At 30.0% G+C, this 20787-nt stretch overlaps 2 protein-coding genes across 2 annotated transcripts; one reads left to right on the forward strand and one right to left on the reverse strand.

The window, feature by feature from the left end:
- The first annotated feature begins 5226 nt into the window (after positions 1-5226).
- Positions 5227-7705, forward strand: LOC130980699 (uncharacterized). Its single transcript, XM_057904354.1, has 7 exons — positions 5227-5451; positions 5505-5607; positions 6104-6339; positions 6482-6628; positions 6729-6821; positions 7286-7357; positions 7499-7705. The coding sequence occupies exons 1-7, from the start codon at positions 5227-5229 to the stop codon at positions 7703-7705; spliced, it is 1083 nt and encodes a 360-aa protein (XP_057760337.1).
- Positions 7706-10115: 2410 nt separating this feature from the next.
- LOC130979707 (CLAVATA3/ESR (CLE)-related protein 25) lies at positions 10116-12979 on the reverse strand. Its single transcript, XM_057903231.1, has 2 exons — positions 12379-12979; positions 10116-10780 (listed from the first exon to the last, which is right to left on the reverse strand). Exons 1-2 carry the CDS (start codon positions 12645-12647, stop codon positions 10741-10743), a joined length of 309 nt encoding a protein of 102 aa, XP_057759214.1. The 5' UTR covers positions 12648-12979; the 3' UTR covers positions 10116-10740.
- Between the last annotated feature and the right edge of the window lie 7808 nt (positions 12980-20787).

The raw sequence follows: 20787 nt of genomic DNA on the forward strand, positions 1-20787 counted from the left end.
GCCCTCTTGTCTCTAATGGTTCAATGTCAGGTCCCATTTAGAAGCACCAATCATTCGAACGAGTTGCAGTGGCTCGCCTGCGGTCCCCTCGCTTAGGCCAAACGCTATCCAGCTTTCAACGTCAATGAATTTAAATTTAGGACCATGTCGAGGGAGGAAGGGATGAAAACACAGAATAGCGGGGTTTATGTCACTTCGGATACTAGAAGTTATGCAAGTAAACGGGATGCCAATGTTGCTGTCGGCAGTGTCTCATATTATGGAAATTAGTAGACATCATCAAGCTAAATTACAATGATCAATTCAATGTAGTCTTATTCAAGTGTATTTGGGCAGACACCACGTCAGGCAGAGGCATCCGGCAAGATGTTCTGGGCCACACCTGTGTCAATTTTGCCACTCTGATTCACACCGGTGATCGAGAAGACGATGAGCCGTATATATTGGCATCTGAGGCTCGTCTTGTGTTCTACGTAGAGGATGAGGTGGAGAGTGGATGGAGTGTAGTAGTCCACGTGAAGCCAAGAGATTTGTTTGACATGGGCGAAGATTATGAATATTGCGAGGTCGACCTTAATCCACAGGCCTGTATGACTAACTTGCCTGAATTTGATGTCGAAGGGTTGCGTTGACAAGAGATGGTGATTTAGAGGAGTCCACTGGTGAAAGGGTTGAAGATTGTGACGAGGCTGCCAATTCCTAAAAAACTGTTCTCCACCATGCATGTAGCTCATATTCATGGCAGTTCTGGATATATAGTACTGTCCTGATTCACCTACGATAGATACTGGATTTTATTTTAGTCATATCTTTAGATAATAGGTTGATTATAGTGACTTATTTGAGATTTTTTAAAACTTATCCTCTCATATAAAGCTCTTTTATTCAACTATGTCGTCACAATGCTATTACCTCTCCAACTAGACTTCTTACAATCACATTTTTATATTGTCCTTGTACATTCTTCCTATTTTTGGTGGACTATCAGGGAAATTGGAGAGCAGAGACTTCTTTCTCATTACCAGAAGCCATTGGTTCGCAGAGAAGATGATAGCTGAGTCTCCATTCTCTTCCTTGGACCACGCAATGTCCTTTACAAGACAGGTGTGGTTTAAAGAGTCCCGCATACAATCATGGTTGGATGCCTTCTCTGGACAAAGTCACCTCTATCGAGCCATATCTCATGCGCCGGGATCAATGATGAGGGTTTGTTTCATGCATGCCTAATTTATTTTTGTACTGCATCTTCTTATTAGTGGAAAGCAGCCATATTCATGTGATTATTTTAAAAATTTAGGAAATGCTTCATTGGGACCGAAAGTACCGGGCTAAATTTGGGTTTGAGTTTGTAATAAGTACGGAGAGGTGGTTCTCACAAAAGATACTCGACGAGGTGAAGGTAAATATTCACATATTACCTTTTTATTTATCTAATGTATCACAATTTTACTCACCCTAGTTTAATTAAATGCCAACTTAGATGAAATTCGGTGCTTACATGTGATTTTCTGTTTAAAGTTATTGTTGAGATGCTCAAAAACTTGCTACTTGTGTAGTTGAAGATAAACAATGTTAGTTAACTCAAATAAGTATCAAGATATATAGGTGTTGAAACTTGAGAAATGCATAGTGCAGTATAAAGAGAGTATTGCCTCATGACATAAGTATATCTTTATATTAATTGCTATCTTTTCTTTCTCTAATAGCCTCTCTAGTTACTTATTTCTAACGTAATATGCATATCAAGTTATTATCTGGCATATCACTTCGTGTACTTGTGAATGGATAAAAAGGAATATTGGGTATAATGTAATACTATCAATTAAATCCACCTAACTGTATACTGTATTAAGCAGAAAGCAACTCCTCAAACATGCGATGATTGGATATCAAAAACTTTAAACCCATTATGGTCCTAGTTTAGTACATTCTTATCGAATATTACTACTGTATTTCAATAGGTTCTAGTGCTGCAATTATAACTGGGCATGATTTGATTCACTAGAAAAACCACACTACTCCACAAACTGATTTTTAGGTTCAAAAATCGAACCAAACCAGTTGAGAATAAATGTAGCCCACAACAATTCAGGAGTCACTTATATCTTGTATCAATTTGAGACCTTAATCTGTGTGCATGAGGCATATTCTTTGTTCTGATTTGAGCAGAAAGAGCACTCCAAAAGATTCATTCTGTTTCTGGTGTTACTGATGTTCTCTTTATTTGATGCCATAGTCTTCTTGCTATCTAATCTAAAATGCTATCTCAAGTAATAAAATGTAATGATTCTACTACTGAGTCACCTGATTTTTTATGTTTTAGGTTCCTCAATCATTTGAATGTTTTTACATTGTCCCAGGTTTTTACAAATAGTATTTTTACATTATTTTTGTGATGTGTTGTGCAGGCACGATATGAAAATACTCTTGTTGTTGAACTGGATATTGCAGCACAAAAGGAATTCAAACTCATAGAACACGGACTTGAACGTTTATGGGAACGTAAGAAAGACAACTTTACTTGTTGTTGATAATAATTTGATTATGTTCATACACTAATTCTTGAAATTCTGCGCCTATTTTGTGCTATGATATACCTCTCAGGGTTAACATTTTCCCATATTCAGGAGGCATCCGAAGCTGATGGAGAGGTGGTTCCGGACTCAGAGGAGAAAGAGGATGTTGTCCCCTCCGGTGGCTCTGAAGAGGCTGATTCTGCTGGACAAAATGCCTCGATGTTATCGTATGACCTCAATAAAACGCCGAAAGAGAATGATTATCCTTATCCTGGAATGTCACCTGACAAGAAAAATGCCTGGCACCTAGCTATGTGGGCGACTAGATATTTGAACCCTTGAAGATATTGCAATAGTTTAATTGAAGAATTAGGGTGTTGATTTATAGGATGTCCAAGACTTGTTTTTTGAAGTTGTCGTGACTTTATAATTCTTCAGATTGTTATTAGGGATAGTTAGTATGCTGCATTGAACCTCCTTGATCTACTGCTTTATATATTTCTGCACTTTATTGAAAGACTATCGCAAGATTCTGATTAATAATAAATTTTTGGTACAATGATGAGCGAAATATTTTGCTATGATATTTTCCGAACAAACTAACAAATAACAATCTATCTATTTTTTTACTTTCTTTTGACTTCTGAAAAAAGTACCTAGAAATATGCTAATAATTATTATTATTATTATTGTTATCAATAATATTAATAATATTATTATTATTATTGATAGTTATTATTATTTTAATAACTACTCACCTTATTATTATTATATTCACGTCCTTCTTATTTTATTAATTATTAATATTATTTCATTTTGGTATTTATTTTACCCTATTATTATTATTATTATTATTATTATTATTATTATTATTATTATTATTATTATTAAATATTAATATGAAAACATAGATTGCTAATCTTAAAGGAATCAATAGCTAGTGAGGGCTAAATTTAAATGTTAAATTTAAAGTTAATTGAAAAATAAAAATGAACATTCTATATTATAATTATTATTATGTTTAACCCACATACCGTATTATTATTATTACTATTATTGTTATTATATTAAAATTTAAAATATCAACAGCAAATTTACGTTGGGCAATATTTTTTGGTTTTAAGATTTCTTAAATTATATTCCTTCCGGTTATCGTTCTATTTTTTTGGCGAAATATTTTCATAGTTCAAATTATTATTATTAAAATTAATATTATTAATTTCCTCTAATAATAAAAATTAGGGATCTCCTCGTCTCAAATATTTCAAACACCCGCCAAATTTGATTACTCCCCATATGAAATACTAATCAGTCGTGACTCACCCCTTTTTCTTAATCCTAATACACCCCAGCTCTACCTCACATTTAGTCTTGAATACAGTGAACGAAGCCCCACCCCCAAAGAGGAGCTCTCAACCCTCGCGCTCTGACACCTCATTGTCTTTGACAGCGTAGTTAGGTCGTCTTCTCTGCTGTTAGCTCGTCCGTTCGGCCCAGCTGTTACATCGTCCCCTCACTGCTGCGGTAATCACCAGTTCTCTATCAATTTATGATGGTCTAATGTTTCTTTGATTGGTGTTCTTACTGCATATGAAGGTTGTGCATGTTTCGATAATGGTACGATTCTGGCTTTCTTAATTACTCATGTCTCATTTTTTGAGGAAATCCCATTACATTATTTGAATCTAGGTAAGTGATTATAGCCCAATAGGTGGTATTTATTTAGATGGTTAGAGATTGATTTGGGTGTATTGCTAGTTTAGATTTGAAGTGTGAAACTATACGTTCGTGCTGTGGTTTGGTTTTCTGAGAATCAATCAATAATCATCTCACCAATTAGTGTGGTATAACAACCAGTAAATATGGTTAGTACACCAATTATTGTGGTATAAAATTGGGGTAATTAATTTTTTTTACTATGCAACGCCCATGGCTGTTGTAAAGTTCAGGAACAGGATTTAGCAAGTAATTGGATTGTTGTGAATGAATGTTATGTATAATTTGAATGTCTAACTTTTAATCCAAATCACTACTACTTGTAGTATATAAGGACCTTAAACATATATGTATATCCAGCTCACTCTTTATAAGTTATTGTATTAGTTTTGATGTTGCCTCTTAAGATTGGACACTAATCAAAATTAGTTCAACAGCATTAATTTCTCAATTATTAATGTGAGTATATATCTTGTTGGCTGGGACCATAATCCATATACACAACATTGTGCAAGAAAATTTTGAATACCTGATCAAAATACACATATTACTTTTATTTGGTGCACCGCTGAAACCAAACATTATCTGATCACTTTGCTTCATTATTGAATCGATTTCACTTTGAGATTTGAGACTTGTGTGGTATAAATGACTGAATTTCCAGATTATGATGGTTAATCGAGCTTCAGATGTCATCTTCACTTTGTTTATTACTGTCATCTACCAAGTGTTCCACCTAATTACTTGTGTGGTATAAATGACTGAATTTCCTGATTATGATTAACTAACACCTTATGAGGTTTATCTTGAAGGTTACTATTCAATTAGTATGTAATTTTTTTTATAGGAGCCTGTTTGTGAGGATTATTTGAATGTGTGTTTACGAGGGGCATTCTTCCAAGCCCACTTGGTTATCCTGTTAACTAATTCATGTGTTATGGACCATGACTATATATATTATTTTTTGGGTGCTTGTTGGCGTCAGGAGTTTACGATGGCTCGGAAAGGTCGATTCATGAAAAAATCAAAATTGGGACCAGGATCTCACCAGTCTCAAACGGGAGCGAATGCGACTTTGGACTCCGACCATGATGGCTCTCAAATTCTTCCAACCAATGGCGAAAGTGTCCCCGCAAGTGGTGATAGTGTTCCCGCTACTTCACGCCCTTTCCGTCCTCCGCGAAATGAACCAAGGAGGCTCCACAGACGAGCACAAATAGTACCCAAAACTCGCTGACATGCCATCTAAACTTGGACGCTAATGCTAATAAGGAACCTCTTGTTGAAGAAGAAGTTGACGAGCTCCATGATGCTCTTGTGGTTCAGAGTCGCAGAGGACGCAAGACTACAGAGTTTTGGACTGTTAAGATCATAGGTATCTTTCCAAATTATTTTTCTTCCATCAACATCATTTAAGCTCCACCCGTTATTAATTTACACAATATATTAATTCGTTCATCCTAAATGCTTTCAGTTGCAAAACAGGTCAATGACATTTGACCTTCTCTAGTTGTTTGCAAAGTGGTTTTTTAATTTCTTATATCATAATCTTTAATTGGATAAAATGTATTCTGTGGCCTGTCAAAATAATTATAAAAGATTCTGATTTATTATATTTATTTTATTTTTGCCTACATTTCAAATAAAGCGGTAAATTTGTTCTTGTTATTAGTTTTTTAAATTAAAAGTCGATAATTTTATTTTTTTTCAAGTGTTGCAAATCTACACCATTTTATGCATGTTCTATGCTGAATTGATCCATCGTAATTCTTTTGTTAGGTGTATACTAAGGTAGTATTTTAATATTGTTATGTTATATATAAATTTTATCGTATGCTGTGCACAACGCAAATGTTATATTTGGCTTATAGATTCTAAGGGCACAATCAAGCCGGCAAAACTAAGCGTGAGGGATGCTATGGCACGACCTAACGGTAGGAAGATCGTGCTTAGGTTTATCAACACAAATCAAGCAGTTGGAGACGAAGCTGGACTGTTGAGTGGTGTGCTTGGTCTGTTGGGATCTGATTATGGAAAATTTCCCTTCTGTAGGAAAAGTTGGCATCAGATTACCACTAAAGACAAATTTTATAACGAATGTGTCAAGGTAAAAGTTTATATCCCGAGTAAATTAAATTTACTTATTTTTACAATTATTGACAACTCGTATTATCTATGTAGCAAATTTTTCACTTCGATGAAAACATCGAAGGAATTATTAAAAAAATATTTTAAAAAGTATGGGGAAGGCTTGGAAGGAAACAAGGATGAGGTTGTATGACCGTTTTTATGAGCCAACATTCACTACTGATCAAAATCTTGAGAATCGACCACCGGGAATTGATCGAGAGCATTGGAGATGGTTCCTTGACTATCGCGCCGAACCTGAGACGAAGGTAATATACTGTATCGTTGTTACACAGGAATACCAATTATGCTGCATTGAGTCCTTTTCTATTAGATTCTAATCGCCCTTTGTCTCTGATGGACCAATAGGAGAAGTGCAGGAAAAACACGGAGAATCGATCAAAACAACAATATACCCACACTGGCGGTTCGAAAAGCTTCGCAAGGCGGATGGAAGAGGAGGTAATTTACTTGTTTTATTTAGTTATGCTAGTATCTCTGTGATTAAATTTTCATTGATTTTGTGGAAAACATTAATGCAAAAACTTTGTTGTTACAGTCAGAAGAACGAGGAAGGATAGTCAGTAGAGGAGAGTTATGGATAAAGGTGCACAAAAAAAAAGGATGGCTCATATATGAATGATGAAGTAAAAGCAATTGGTGTAAGTAGTACTTGTTAATTGATAAAGGTTAACACAAGTCAGTTTAGGAGAATTACCCCTATTTTTTTTGGGTTTTGGTTGATAGTGTATATCTTTCCATGTTACTATGATATTGCATGCTCCAAGCTTAAAAAATGGTGCACCATGTGTTGCGTATATGGAGTTTATGTGTAATATTAACTTTTATGCTTCAATATTTGTGTGTTTCTTATCGTGATGAAAGTGATACAGTTAATTGAGGAGATTACTAATTTGTGTATGTAGGAAAGAATTGAGGAAATTGAGCAACAGGATGAGTCTGCCAGAATGTTGTCTCAAAATGACTCCATTGCTCAGGTTTTCGAAAAAGAAAAATCGGGTAGAGTACGTGGTATAGATTTTAGACCGACTCCTAGTCAACTCTTCGGTCTGAATTCACATGGGCCTGTCAACGGAGCCTAACTAGAGGAGACCCAGAGGAGGCTGCTTGAACTGCAGGCAAAGCTGGAAGGTGAGAAGTTGAAGAGGAAGGCGATGGAGGACAAGGCAGCAGCAGAGAAGAAAAAGATGAAAGTAATGGAGGACGAGGCAGCAGCAGAGAAGAAAAAGATGAAGGCGATGGAGAGTGCTCTGGTTTATCTGTTTCAAAGGCAGGGTGTGGAGCTACCACCAGACATCGCTGCAGGGATGAGTTTCATGGAATGATAGAGTGAAAATAGAATATTAGGATTGATGTTATTTTACATTGAAGTAAACATTTTATTGAATTAGATGAGCAACTCTACGAAAGAGATTTATTTACTTCGTATTTTGATGGATATATTAATTTGTTTTGCTTATATTTCAATTTTGTTTTTGCTACAAGTTTATATTCTATTTTTGTTGAAAATTTTCACTCTTATAATAATGGAAAATAAAAAAATAGTTAAAAAGAATAATTCAATAATATTTTAAAAGAATTACGGGTGTTTTATTTAAAAAACGAAAATTTCTTTTTTTTATTTTTGTTAAATTAGCGACGGTTTTAAACTGCCGTTGTTTGGGTTTAGATATAACAAAAACTGTTACATCTGGCGGCGGTTGCAAACCGCCGGTAAATTTCAACATAAACTCATGTCCCATTTGGCGGCGGTTTAACACCGCCGCTATACTTGTGGAAACTTGTCATCATGCCAACTTGCGGCGGTTTGAAAACCACTAGTAAATATGAAGGAAACCGTGAAAGACTCATTTGGCAGCGGTTTTTAATTTTGTGTCACAAAATTTTGATTTAGCGGCGGCTATACCAGCGGTTTATGAAAACCGCCACTAAACCCAATCCCGACGCTCATATCCATGGCGTTTCTATAAACCGCCAGCATTTGATTTTGCGGCATTTTAAAACCGCCACTAATAAAAAAAACCGCCGCCAATTAGAACATACCTTGTAGTGTAATTCAATTGCACAAATGTGCCCTTCGAAAATTTTAAGTGTAAAATCAAGTTTCATAGTATTTTTTTTTACTTAATAAGGATTTTTTTTGTTAAACTAATCTCTTGATCCTTTAATCCAACCTTTAAAAAACAAAAAAATCATTACAATTTGTTCGACTAATTTATTTAAAAAAATGCAAAATTCTTTTAGAGTATTATTTTTTGTATTTGATGTAATAGGATGAATTATATATAAAATATTCTAAAAAGTATTGTAGGATTATTATACTGTTTTCAAAAAATAATAAGAATCTTAGTTACAAATAAGAGATTCAATTACAAATTTTTAAATAATAAAAATCTAATAAAAAATTTGATAAAATGATAATAATTAATAATATAATTAAATCTTATGTTTTTTTTCTATTGTCATATTTTCTTTTAATTTATGATGGCATTTAATTTTATAGTTATATAATGATGTGTAAATTACTAATTTTACTTGTAAAAATTTAAAATTTGGATAAATTTATTCTTAAATGAATGAATTAGTTTATACTCATCACTATAAATAATATTCATGTTATAAAAGTAACCAAATATTAATTTTATTTAAGAAAAAATTTGTCATTATCCTAAATTTTTATAGACAAAACTAATAGTTTATTGGTCTTTCATAAATACAAAATTAATTCTATTTATTTATGTATAAATTTATCATTGTTTTTAACTTTTATGGATAAAAAATAAAAAAAGAAAAGTTCAACCGTATTAGCCAATAATTTTATGTTATATACCAACAGTTTTAGCCAACAGTCTAATACTTTTAGTCCAATAACATATTTTTAACTAATATTTTAAAATATTATTAGTTAATTAATAGCCAAAATTAATAAATTATACTAATATTCTAACATTTCTCAAATAATAAAAATATTATTTTACTCTTATATGACTTTTAATAACTGAGTAATTTTTTCAATTAATATAGCAATATTATAAAACCATAAAAAAGTAAAACTCATTTTATTATCCCATTCTTTTGTTTCCACCTCTGTCTACCACGAGATAATAAGAATCTATTAACAGTTTAAAAATATTTTGAATGGACCAAAAGACCAACCAGTTTCATCACCCCCACCAAAGAATCCAGTGAAAAAGACTAACACAAGATGCAAACACCCTTCTTTTTACAGGTGCGCCCAACACCTTTAAATGGTGGAATTTACTTTACTTTAGGAACTCACGCAGTCATACCTAATCTTTACAATAAATAATAATAAAAACAAAAGACAAAGTAAAAATTCCAAACACATTGCAGTATTATTGATAAATTCTGATTAAGCCAATTAAGGCTATTTCTTTTAAAATATACACACTTGCATTGCACTTGATATATATTAGTCCTTCAAAATATGCATGGCTGAGGCTTCTGCTACCACACTACTTAATATAGCCTTCAAAATTTACATGAACAATATATATACGAAGAAACCATCAATTTAAGTTGGTGGAATAATTAACTCACTCTATTAAATAAAATATTAGGATTTTAATTTTGTTTTGTACATATAATAATTTATTAGTTAATAATAAACTATTAAATATAATTTTGATCTGTTTTTTAATTTATCGAATTAAGAGATACAATAAAAAAAACATATATTGTACAAAAAAAATATTTGTATGACTGCAAAATTTTTTGTACTTATTTTAAATTTATTTATTATCATAAAGATAAAGTTAAAGATACAAGTACAAACCTTACTTTATTTATGATAATAAGATAATGAGTTCAAAATGAGTACACAAATAATTAAGTTTACACAAAATTATGTCCCTTTTTAATGTCTAAATACCATTTCTTTCTAAATTCAAAAAAGGTAATTGCTTTATATGCAAGTACTACGACACTGATTTCATTGAATTTGTGACACTCTTGCCTAGCTTTTAATTTCCATCCCGCTAAACCCAATCACAAGATAAGTTCAAGAAACAAACATTGTAAACACTCTCGTCACTTAACTGATCATAATAATCAACTTTCTTTTGAGCTTATTTTCTGTGGGACAAGCTTCATTCCTTTTTCTTTTCCTTCTAAATCAACTCTTCCCATAATAAACAAAATAAATAAATTTCCGCAATTGAGATTAGCCCTTTAATTTCCATGCATGCTGGAATACCAAGAAGCTCAGGAATATATATACACACAAGCATATTATACATATATATATTCAGTCCCAGTTCTCAGAATTGTGTACATGGCTAACATATCTTGTCCCTTCACCGAAGCTTGTCGAAATTCAGAGTTCATTAATAAATAATAATTAAGCTTGGCCAGGAGGTCTACCGGAGTTTCCAGCTCTCCTAATAAAAAGAAAATAATTTCATCAAATAATGTATGTTTTCTTGAAAAATCTAATTTTAAAATGGATAAAATTAGAGATGTAGGGTTTCACATGTCATGAAAATATCTCTTTAAAAAATTTAAGCTGATAAAAGAATGTATATAAATAATTATATCTATCTAATATAAATAATTATATGTTTAGCATAGATTTTTTTTATCTTATGATGAATTTTTTTTCTTTTGAAGCTTACAAGAATTGAATTCTATATCTTTCGATCATAAAAGTTCTGATATTATATCTTGAAAATATTTTTTTCAATAATTTAGACAAATAAAAAAAAACACATGAATGATTATATCTTTAATAATCTAGGTATAACAATACATTACATAAATAAATTAAATGAAAAATAAGCCAAGTTTAGCTATTTTAAGATTTTTAAGCAAATTTTGAAAATAAAAGTACCGAAAATAAAACGAAAATCAAATCCTAATTTTTCATAGTCTAAGTCTTGTACTTCATGCATGCTTTTGTATGTTTTGTATTGTATTGTGTTGTGTCTAGTGCTAAAAAGCAATAAAGAAAGAGAACCAAGAAAAAGGCTAAAGTTTCTTGTTGATTCAGAGAGCCGAGTGACATAAATAACTTTAACCCTCCTTATTAATTGAGAAGTGGAATAAAGTTTCAAAGCCATACACAATCAACTAACATACTTTATCTTTTGTGAATATCTTTATTTATTATTGCCTATTGTGAAGGACTGTGCCGGTGGTTAAAGACCTCAATCAAGATCTCAATGTAACAGTTAAAAGCATGGTAATTGGTAAATGGTAATCAACCCTACTCATATATACTTAACTTTATTTTCTTTCTCCTTTTGTGATGCTCCATCATGGTAGGAACCATGAAACTTCTCAAATTGATGATTGAGGTCTTAAGAGGCAAAGTACAAACATTTAAAAAATATTATTCTAATTCAAATAACTAGATTACTATATTGTGGTTGTGGCTTGAGATTGAGAAGAATACTTTTTATATATTATAATATGGTTATAAAATAGATAAACAAATAAAGTGGATAGCATACGTAATGTGTAACATGGCATGTTCACGTTTATCATGGAAAGAAGCAACGTATAAGAAGTACAAGAAACACAATATCCGAGTAATTAATAAATATAGTACATAAACTGAACTTAAGAAGCTTTCAATTTATAATATATTAGTGTAAAACCATTTTATGATGAAGTACAATTGTTTTTTCTAAAACAATGTACGTAAAAGTTAATTATTAGTCTGATGTTAATGCAGAAGAGTTATAGTTACATGTGCGGTGAAAATTTCGGTGCGGTCAATTTCACGTGAAGTTTATAACTAAAAGCTATTAAATGATTTGACTACTTTTGTATTTAACGACTCTCAGTTATCTAACTTCACGTGAAGTTGACAATACTTGAATTTCCATCTATATATATATTTATGACATAAAAGATAAATTTTTTATTTTTTTTTAATTTTTATCAATTACTAAACATAAAATATGCACAAAGAAAAATATACATAAAAGTGATGTATATATAAGATTTTAAATTTTGTATGTGAATAGAATAATACCTGTTATGAATTGGATCTGGTCCATTGGGGACTCTTCTTTTGCTCATGTAGTTGAAATCGGCGACTTGTTTATTATCTCGACCAGCAGAGAATACTACTTGACCATTATTATGGTGGAGTCCTTCTTCTTCTTCTTCTTCTTGATGTTGTGTAGTTGGTTTTCTACTAGTTGCTATGCTGCTCCCAACAACCACAAGACAAACAAGCCCCACCACTAGGAACAACCTTGGAAACAAACAACTACTTCCCACCACATGCAATTTTGTCATCTTTCTAATTATTTCTATAAATAAATATATCTTTGGTTAGTAGGAGGAGACTAAAGGTAGTACGTACTGTTATTGCTATGACATAGAGATGATGATGATGATGATGAAGATGAGGGAAAACAGAAAAAGCCTATTATCATTGCATCATGATATGAGAGAAGTAAGGGAGGGTGAAGATAGAGAAGAGAGGAGGGTAAGAATTGGTTTCCAACTACAAAGGATTATGGGGTGTGGTTGGTTTTCTTTATAGGTTGGAGGGATTCTATTGCACTTTCTCGAACTGAGAGAGAGAGAGTGTGTGTGTGTGTTATTGTTAAGTGTTTTTTGGAGCGTGACATGGAGGCAATGCTCTTAGCTTTGCCTTTATACGGAGAAAGCTAAGGGGGTGTGAGGTGGGGTCCCAATACGACACTGTTCTTTTGCTTTGCTTTAGTTTGCTACCTCTTATTAATTGTGTGTATTTTCATGCAACTACGATGCCAAAAGACCACGACTACTACTACTACTACGCTCTCCCTTATCCTCTCTTCATTCTTTACGTACAATTGTGTAAAAGGCAAAACATTGTGTTTAATAATTTCTGTATGTGTGTTGTCATGCATGCCCTTGGAATCAACAATGCCCATGGCAAAACACCAGGATAGAATCAAATTTTACTGCATTATTAGTATTATATATATGTATGTATGTGATACGAAATTATGATGATAGAGTATTGATCAACCAACATACATATGCCTCTCCTTATTGTGTAAGTACAATAAGTATTTGTGTTCAATGCGATTCTGAAAAGTTATATCAATAAAATAAAGGACTATGAGTTAATGTTGCAATTAATGTTACAAGTGTGGGGAGTCTATAAAATTAATTTCACGTCAAAAAAGTAAAAGAAAAAAAGTAAAAAATTTTTAAGATGAGAGACCTATTAATTTGACATCTTAAAATACTAAAAAAAAATACCCCTCCCCATCTCTCTTTTTATTTAAAAAAATACTCCATTTTCATGCTGATTTCGTCATAGAATTTTGTTTAATTAATTGTCCTTCACTTATATCTGTAAATATCATCAATGAATATTATCTTTAAAAGAATTAACACAAAATCATAAAATAATTTAATACAGTTGAACAAAATTGAATATAATGTAACACAATTGATTCAAACACAAATTAACATAATCTCCGTCCTTGTGAGAATAAAAAATAAAAAATAAAAAAATATGTTTTCACATATAAAATAACATATTCTATCTTAATAAATAGAAAAAATTTCACTCTTCTTTTCTGTGAGTTGCTAAAATAACACTTTCCTCCTTTCTATTTTATAAATATACATTTTTCTCCTTTCTAACTTTTAAAATATCTCCTCTTTAATCCATTTTAAACTTTTTGTGTTAACTAATGTTAACTTTATCCATTTTTTAAAAAAAATATTTTTTAAAAAAATACCCATTAGCAAAAATTTTATTTTTTATCATTAAATTTTTTTAGCGAAATATCCTTTTATAAATTATTCTTTTATTGATTAAATTATATTTTTAAAAAAATTTAATAATTATATTATTTTTTTAAATATTCTTCAATAATTTTTTAATTACTAAAATATAATTTTATCAAATTTTTCGTTAACAATTTTTTTATATTTTACTATTAATTTTTTTATATCTATATATATTATTTTAACATTAAATAAAAAATTTTAGTAAAATTATTTTCAATATCAATATATATTAATTGTTATATATATTAACAGTGGTAAGATTTTTTTATTTAATGTTAAAATAATATATATTGATATAAAAAATTAATAATAAATATAAAAATAATTATTAATAAAAATTTTAGTAAAATCATAATTTAATAATTAAAAAATTATTGAAGGGTAAGTATTTTTTAGAAAAAAATAATTTAATTATTAATTTTTTTGAAAATATTTTAGTAAAAATATAATTTAATCAATAAAAGAATAATTTATTAAAGAGTATTTTGGTAAGCAAAATTTAATGATAAAAAATAAAATTTTTGTTAATGGGTATTTTTTCAAAAAATAATTTATTTTTTTCTTAAAAAATAGATTAAGTTAATATTAGTTAACACAAAATTTAAAATGGATTAAAGAAGATAATTTTTAAAAGTTAGAAGAGGAAGGAATGTACATTTATAAAATAAAAAAGAGAAAATTGTCATTTTAATATCTCGTATGGGAGAAAAATGATATTTTCTCTAATAAATAAAGACATTTTAATAAATTTATTTTTTCCTAAGTACTTCTACCCTGGCTTCGCTCCCATTTATTTGCAGTGATGAATATCCGTTCTTGTGATAATTTGGCAGCCCTCTAATCAGAGAAGAAGGAAAAGTCTTACTTAAAAGCTGAAATTGATTTATGATATTTTAAATATATAATGTGCTTATTATGGACACCTAAACCGATCTAACCATTAAAAATTAAAAAAAATTATAAAAATTAAAAAAAATTATAAAAAACAGAAGTTACACTAAAATGGTAGAATAAATTCAATATGAGCAACAGTATGATAAGAATTTGAGATATTGCAATGTCAGTTATGGCTTTAATTTGAACATTACAGTTTTCTCTCTTTTCGTTCTCAGCTGGTGGGCTTAATACGTTTGTTAGGACACATGCCTTCCAAGTCCCTCGTGACTTTCATAAGTCATAACTGAATTGATGAGTACTATATTTGTTTGACTAACAATAAAGTAAAGCTACATAAAGTAAATTAATAAGAATTAAACAGAATATAAAACTCAAGGAAAATAAAATTAGATCATAGTGAAAACATGTTAGATTTTGTGGGATTCAATATTCTTGTGTCCATCCATATGTAAATTTTTTTTGAAAGCAAACACAGTTGAAGTGGAGCAAACAAAATCACACAAACTAAAATTATCTTAACAAAAATCACATCAACATGAAAATGGTTCTCATGTTATTTCTGGCATAACCATCAACAATTAAAAGGATTCACATCGCTTCACTCGTTAGCACTATTTTAAAGTCATATTGATAATTTCTTCAATATCTTTGTTTGTGTTTTATTTCAAAAGTTATATTTTTTATTTCTTATGTTATCTTCTATATTTCAATAGGCTAAGATTAATTTATTGTAAATCTAAATTCTATTTAAAAAATTATTATTAACCAATAAATTACTGTATATACAAAATTATATTTAAATCGTACTCTCAATACTTTTTTAAGTAAATGAATAAGCTGATTACTCAATCAATTAAATCCTCTAGATCTCAAGCTGATTACATATAATGAATGGCATCGTGTTAAATTGTTAATAATATTAAGTATAAAACATAAATTTGTCAAGTCGTAGTATTTAAGCATATTATTAAATCCTCTAGGTCGCTGCTGGGGATTCCATACCATCCCACAAAACAGAGGAAAATTCTCCCCTTTTTTTCCCTCACAAATCCTTCATTCTCTTTTCTCTCTTTTTGAATTTATTTATCTATTTTAATTATATCCTGTACTTTGAACACATCTCCATCAAATTATGCTGCCGTCTTTAATTCCATATATGCTCTATATTTGTACCTAACAACAGTGGCTGCTAGACAAATGGCCCACATGTATACATATACATGCTTTATTAATATATCTTATAAGTAAACCACTCTTAGTTATATATATATAAAGGTGAAAAATTATATAAAATTACTTTTAAATAAAATTAATAATTAAAAATTGTGAGATAATTTAATATGTTTAATTAAATTATTATTTAATAATTTTTAATTATTAATTTCATATAAAAATAACTGATGAATTTTTTTGTAATTTAAATGTACTATGATCTCTTAGATTTAAAAGGGTACAAATGTGGAATCTATACGCTAAATTAAACTAGGACAATGAACATATGCAACTAAAACAATAGAATACATCACCACAGAACAGAAGCTGGTTCCTTACCTTTAATTTGAACGAGGGCTGTCATTGGGAGAATATTTATTTATATATAGTTACATATCATACTTACTTATTAATACTCCATAAGGTAAAGCAGAAGGCACATTTTGTCTTATCCATTGTTGCATATGAATCTTACAATAATCATAAAACACCAAAGTGATTTTTGTTGGAGAATCCAATGCTTTTTATTGGGAACTAGCTTCACCTTCAAGGTACAAGGATGGCTTTGTTATTTATAGTAGCAAGTGATATTAATCTTAGAACCTTTTATTAGGAATTTATGCCTTGGCCTATGGCACATGTTTGAGGTGTATAGAATATTACAAAAGTATTTATACATGTTGAGATCGACTTGACAGTTGATTTATACCTCATGAAAATATACGAAGATAATAATCAATTTGAGAATTATAAGGCTAAGTGCTTTGCCGCCTTAAGCTGATTTGCTCATTCCAAAGAACTTTTAAGAACGTGTCCTATAACAAATCACTTATATTTAACTTGGTTGTCTAAGTATTGAAAATTCGAATTTAATTTTATTTATATAATAATTTATTAATTAGTAACAACCTTTTAAATTTATTTCGATCAACAATAAATTAATTAAATTCTTAATTTATGTTAGACTAAAAAATACCATAAAAAAAAGAATTATATCTATTATAAATTGAGATATTATTTTATTGACTTTTAAGACTGACATTGATAAAATAAAACCAACAATTTAATGAAAGTTCCATCGTTTATAACCATTTTTTTATTATAAACTTATTTATTAACTAGTAAATCATCTAGAAGATAAGAATATAGAATATAGAAAATTCCCTTTATAAAAGTTTTATGCAGCATTAGTAGTTGGCTTTGCTAGGTTCAATTTACTAGTTTCTTTTTTATTTTTTTTGGATGGATTAGCACCTTCACAAATGAAATAGTTTGAGACATAATTTAGATTCTCATATTAGACAAAACTATCATTCTAAATTATTTTTAAAAAAGTTGAGTCAAATCAAAATTTCAATTGACCAAATCTTATTACATTTTCTTAATGCCCCTCTATGTATACGAATCTTTATGTGTACTAGTTGGTATATAGCCATGTAGGTCTAATAAAGAATAATGCATATACTAACAGAAAATTTTCAAATAGTATATTGGTATATCGATATTTTAGTTATTTTTAATTGTTGATCTTAATTATAAAAAATATATAATATATATAATTAAGATTAACAATAAAAAATTATTAAAATACTAGTGTACTAATATAATTAAAAATTTTCCTATACTAACAATTTCTAGTGTGACATAAGGTTTTCTCGGCAAAAATATATATATATATATAGCAGGAGGATTGCACTAGCTACTCTACAATTTATGTTTAGCTGATGGATCAAATGGCTACAGAAGTAAGTACCAAACTACTTTTATGTATGTAATCGCTATGATGAGCAACTTAGCATGTGTGTACGCAATGACATTATTGCTCACTATAATATAATGCTTATGCTTCATATTACATTAAACATTACATGTATATATAATCCATTAGGTAACTGCATACTTTGATTGCTACTGAAATTAGTATGCCACATGCATGTAACAAGAACTGATATTTCAATTTATATCCAATTTTAAATGATCAATGTAAACTTATAGTAATTAGGCTTCTTCGTATAAATATGAATCTAAAGAAGAGAATAGTTACTTATTTAAAGGTATGTCATGTGAAAGTAGCATCATGATATTCTCTTTTTTATTTATTTTATGTTTTTTTTTTTTTGAATTTACTAATAATCAAACTCTAAATTTTTTAGATATAAAATTTTGATACTAAATTATAGTACCACTTCTCTTAAAAATTTAAACTAATAAAAAGATATAATCTGAATAATTATATCTCTAGTATAAAAGTTAATTTTGATAATTATTTAATGCATGACAGTAAAATTTAAATAAAAGACTTTAGAATCAAATACCTAGCCAAATTGATATTAAAAGAGCAAAGATTGACTTCAGTCAAACAATTCATGCCTGCTACCACCAAGTTCTAGTTTGTTAGTAGCCAATATAAGATTGAATATAAAAAGCTAGTTGATCACCTTCTAGCTGTAAACGTGATTTTTGATAACCACAAGAAGATTTTTTACTCTTCTACCATGCATACATACATTATAAATAGGAAGCATTGCTTATCTTATTTATATGCGATGTTTTGTAAGGTTTGAGCGAGTGAAAATTAAGAGAGAAAATAGTAAGATTAATATATGAGAGATTATAAATTTTTTTATGTTTTGAGAAATTATAATTTTATTGTTTAATCATATTATTTTTATTATTGTCTAAATTTTTGTTTAATTTTACCTATTTTTCGCTTATAAATTTTAGTTGTGCTATTCTATCCTATTAATTCTGGTACTTAAAAAAGTGGTATTAGAATTTTAGGTTCTTAATCTTCTATTGTAAAAGAACAAGTTGGTGTCAGAATTAGGACAAAAAAAATTTAAGATTGAGAAATTTAATGGGAATAATTTTTTTTCTTTTGGAAACTGAAAGCAAGCTTATACCAGCACTTCTGATAACAAATAGAAATACTAGAAGAAAGTTTTAGAATAGCAACCGATTTTAGCGACCGACAAAATCGATTGCTAAATTTCAATTAGTGACTGATTTAGTGACCACCCAATCTTGGTCGCTAAAATTGGTCACTATTTTCTTATTTAGCAATTGAATTAGCACCCAAAATAAAAAAGGGCTTTTGGGTGTCCGTTGGTGACTAAATCGGTCGCTATTTTTAATTTAGCGACCGATTTTCTTACCAATATAAAAAGAAACTTAATAATTGTTGGTCGCTAAATTGGTCGCTAAGAAGTTGGTCACTAAATTGGTTGCTAAGTGTTAAAATAGCCACTGATTTAGCAACTAACTTTAAAATGTTTCTTTTAAAGTAGTTGGTTGCTAATTCAGTCGCTAAGGTAGCGGTCGCTAAATCGGTTGCTTGGGGATAATATAGCAACCGATTTTACCGACTAACTATAAAATTATGGGTTAGAACAATTGGTTACTAAATCGGTCGCTATTGTAATTCTTAGCAACCGAATTTGCGACCACTAAAAAATAAGTTATAAATTAATTGGTTGCTAAATCTGTCACTATTCTTTTTTTGACTAATCAATATATTAAACAAATTAAGTTTCAAAAATAAAAATAAATTAAAAGAAAACAACGTTGGAACCCTAATTTACACTGAACTCTCTCCTCACAGTGTCCCTCTCGCCACCTCCCTCACTCTCCGGCAAGTCCTAGTCGGCGCCGTTCTTGTTAGCGACATTCTCGTCGGTGCCATCTCGCCTCCTCGAGTCTTCATCATCGCTTGCCTCCTCGCCGCATTCTTCCTCTACTCGTTTAGTCATTGTCGCAGATCGTCGCATCCCCGTCTAAATCTGCCATTGCTTGCATTGCATCGTTCTTTTCTCAGCGCCGCCTCCTGTAGTAACTTTTTTTTCGGTAACAACAGCAATCTTCCGGTTAAGCATATTTTCTCCTTCAGTTGAGGTACTTCATTTTCGTATTTCTGATTTTAATTTTTCACTATAATTCCAGAAAATTTCTCACTATTTTGATTTTGATTTTGATTTGATTTTATATGTTAGGATATTAATTAAGCCTCTCTAATCTGCTTTTGCTTATTTATTTCTCTATTTTTTTGTCTATTATGTGCTTTAATTTCAAATTATTAGTTTTGTCGTAAATCATTGCATCGCCATCCATATCCACCATTACTCATCGTCTGAATCCTCCAATAAAGTTGACAGGTATATAATTTTTTATTTTGTACTATTTTTGTTGTTCTTCACTTTTGATGCTATTTTCAAATTATTTGCATTATGCAATTTTTAATTTCCAATTTTTGTTTCTAACATGTACGTATTAGGTCAAATTTTAGGTACACACTTTCTTCTCGAGGAATCGAGTTCTAGGGATACAATCGATTTTTCGTGTTTGTTGCTATTTGGATCGGATTGGTAATTAGGAAACCAATAAATCATTAGTTGAAATTGGACTACTTGTTTAGCTTACTGTGAAGCTCTATGTTCTAGTGTTCTTAGGGATTGGATATGAATATTTAATTGTTCTTAGGGATTGGATATGAATATTTAATTTTTATAAGATTAAGAATTGACTCGTTGACACT

The sequence above is a fragment of the Arachis stenosperma genome, chromosome 5 (assembly GCF_014773155.1).
Source record: "Arachis stenosperma cultivar V10309 chromosome 5, arast.V10309.gnm1.PFL2, whole genome shotgun sequence".
NCBI classification, from domain to species: Eukaryota; Viridiplantae; Streptophyta; class Magnoliopsida; order Fabales; family Fabaceae; genus Arachis; species Arachis stenosperma.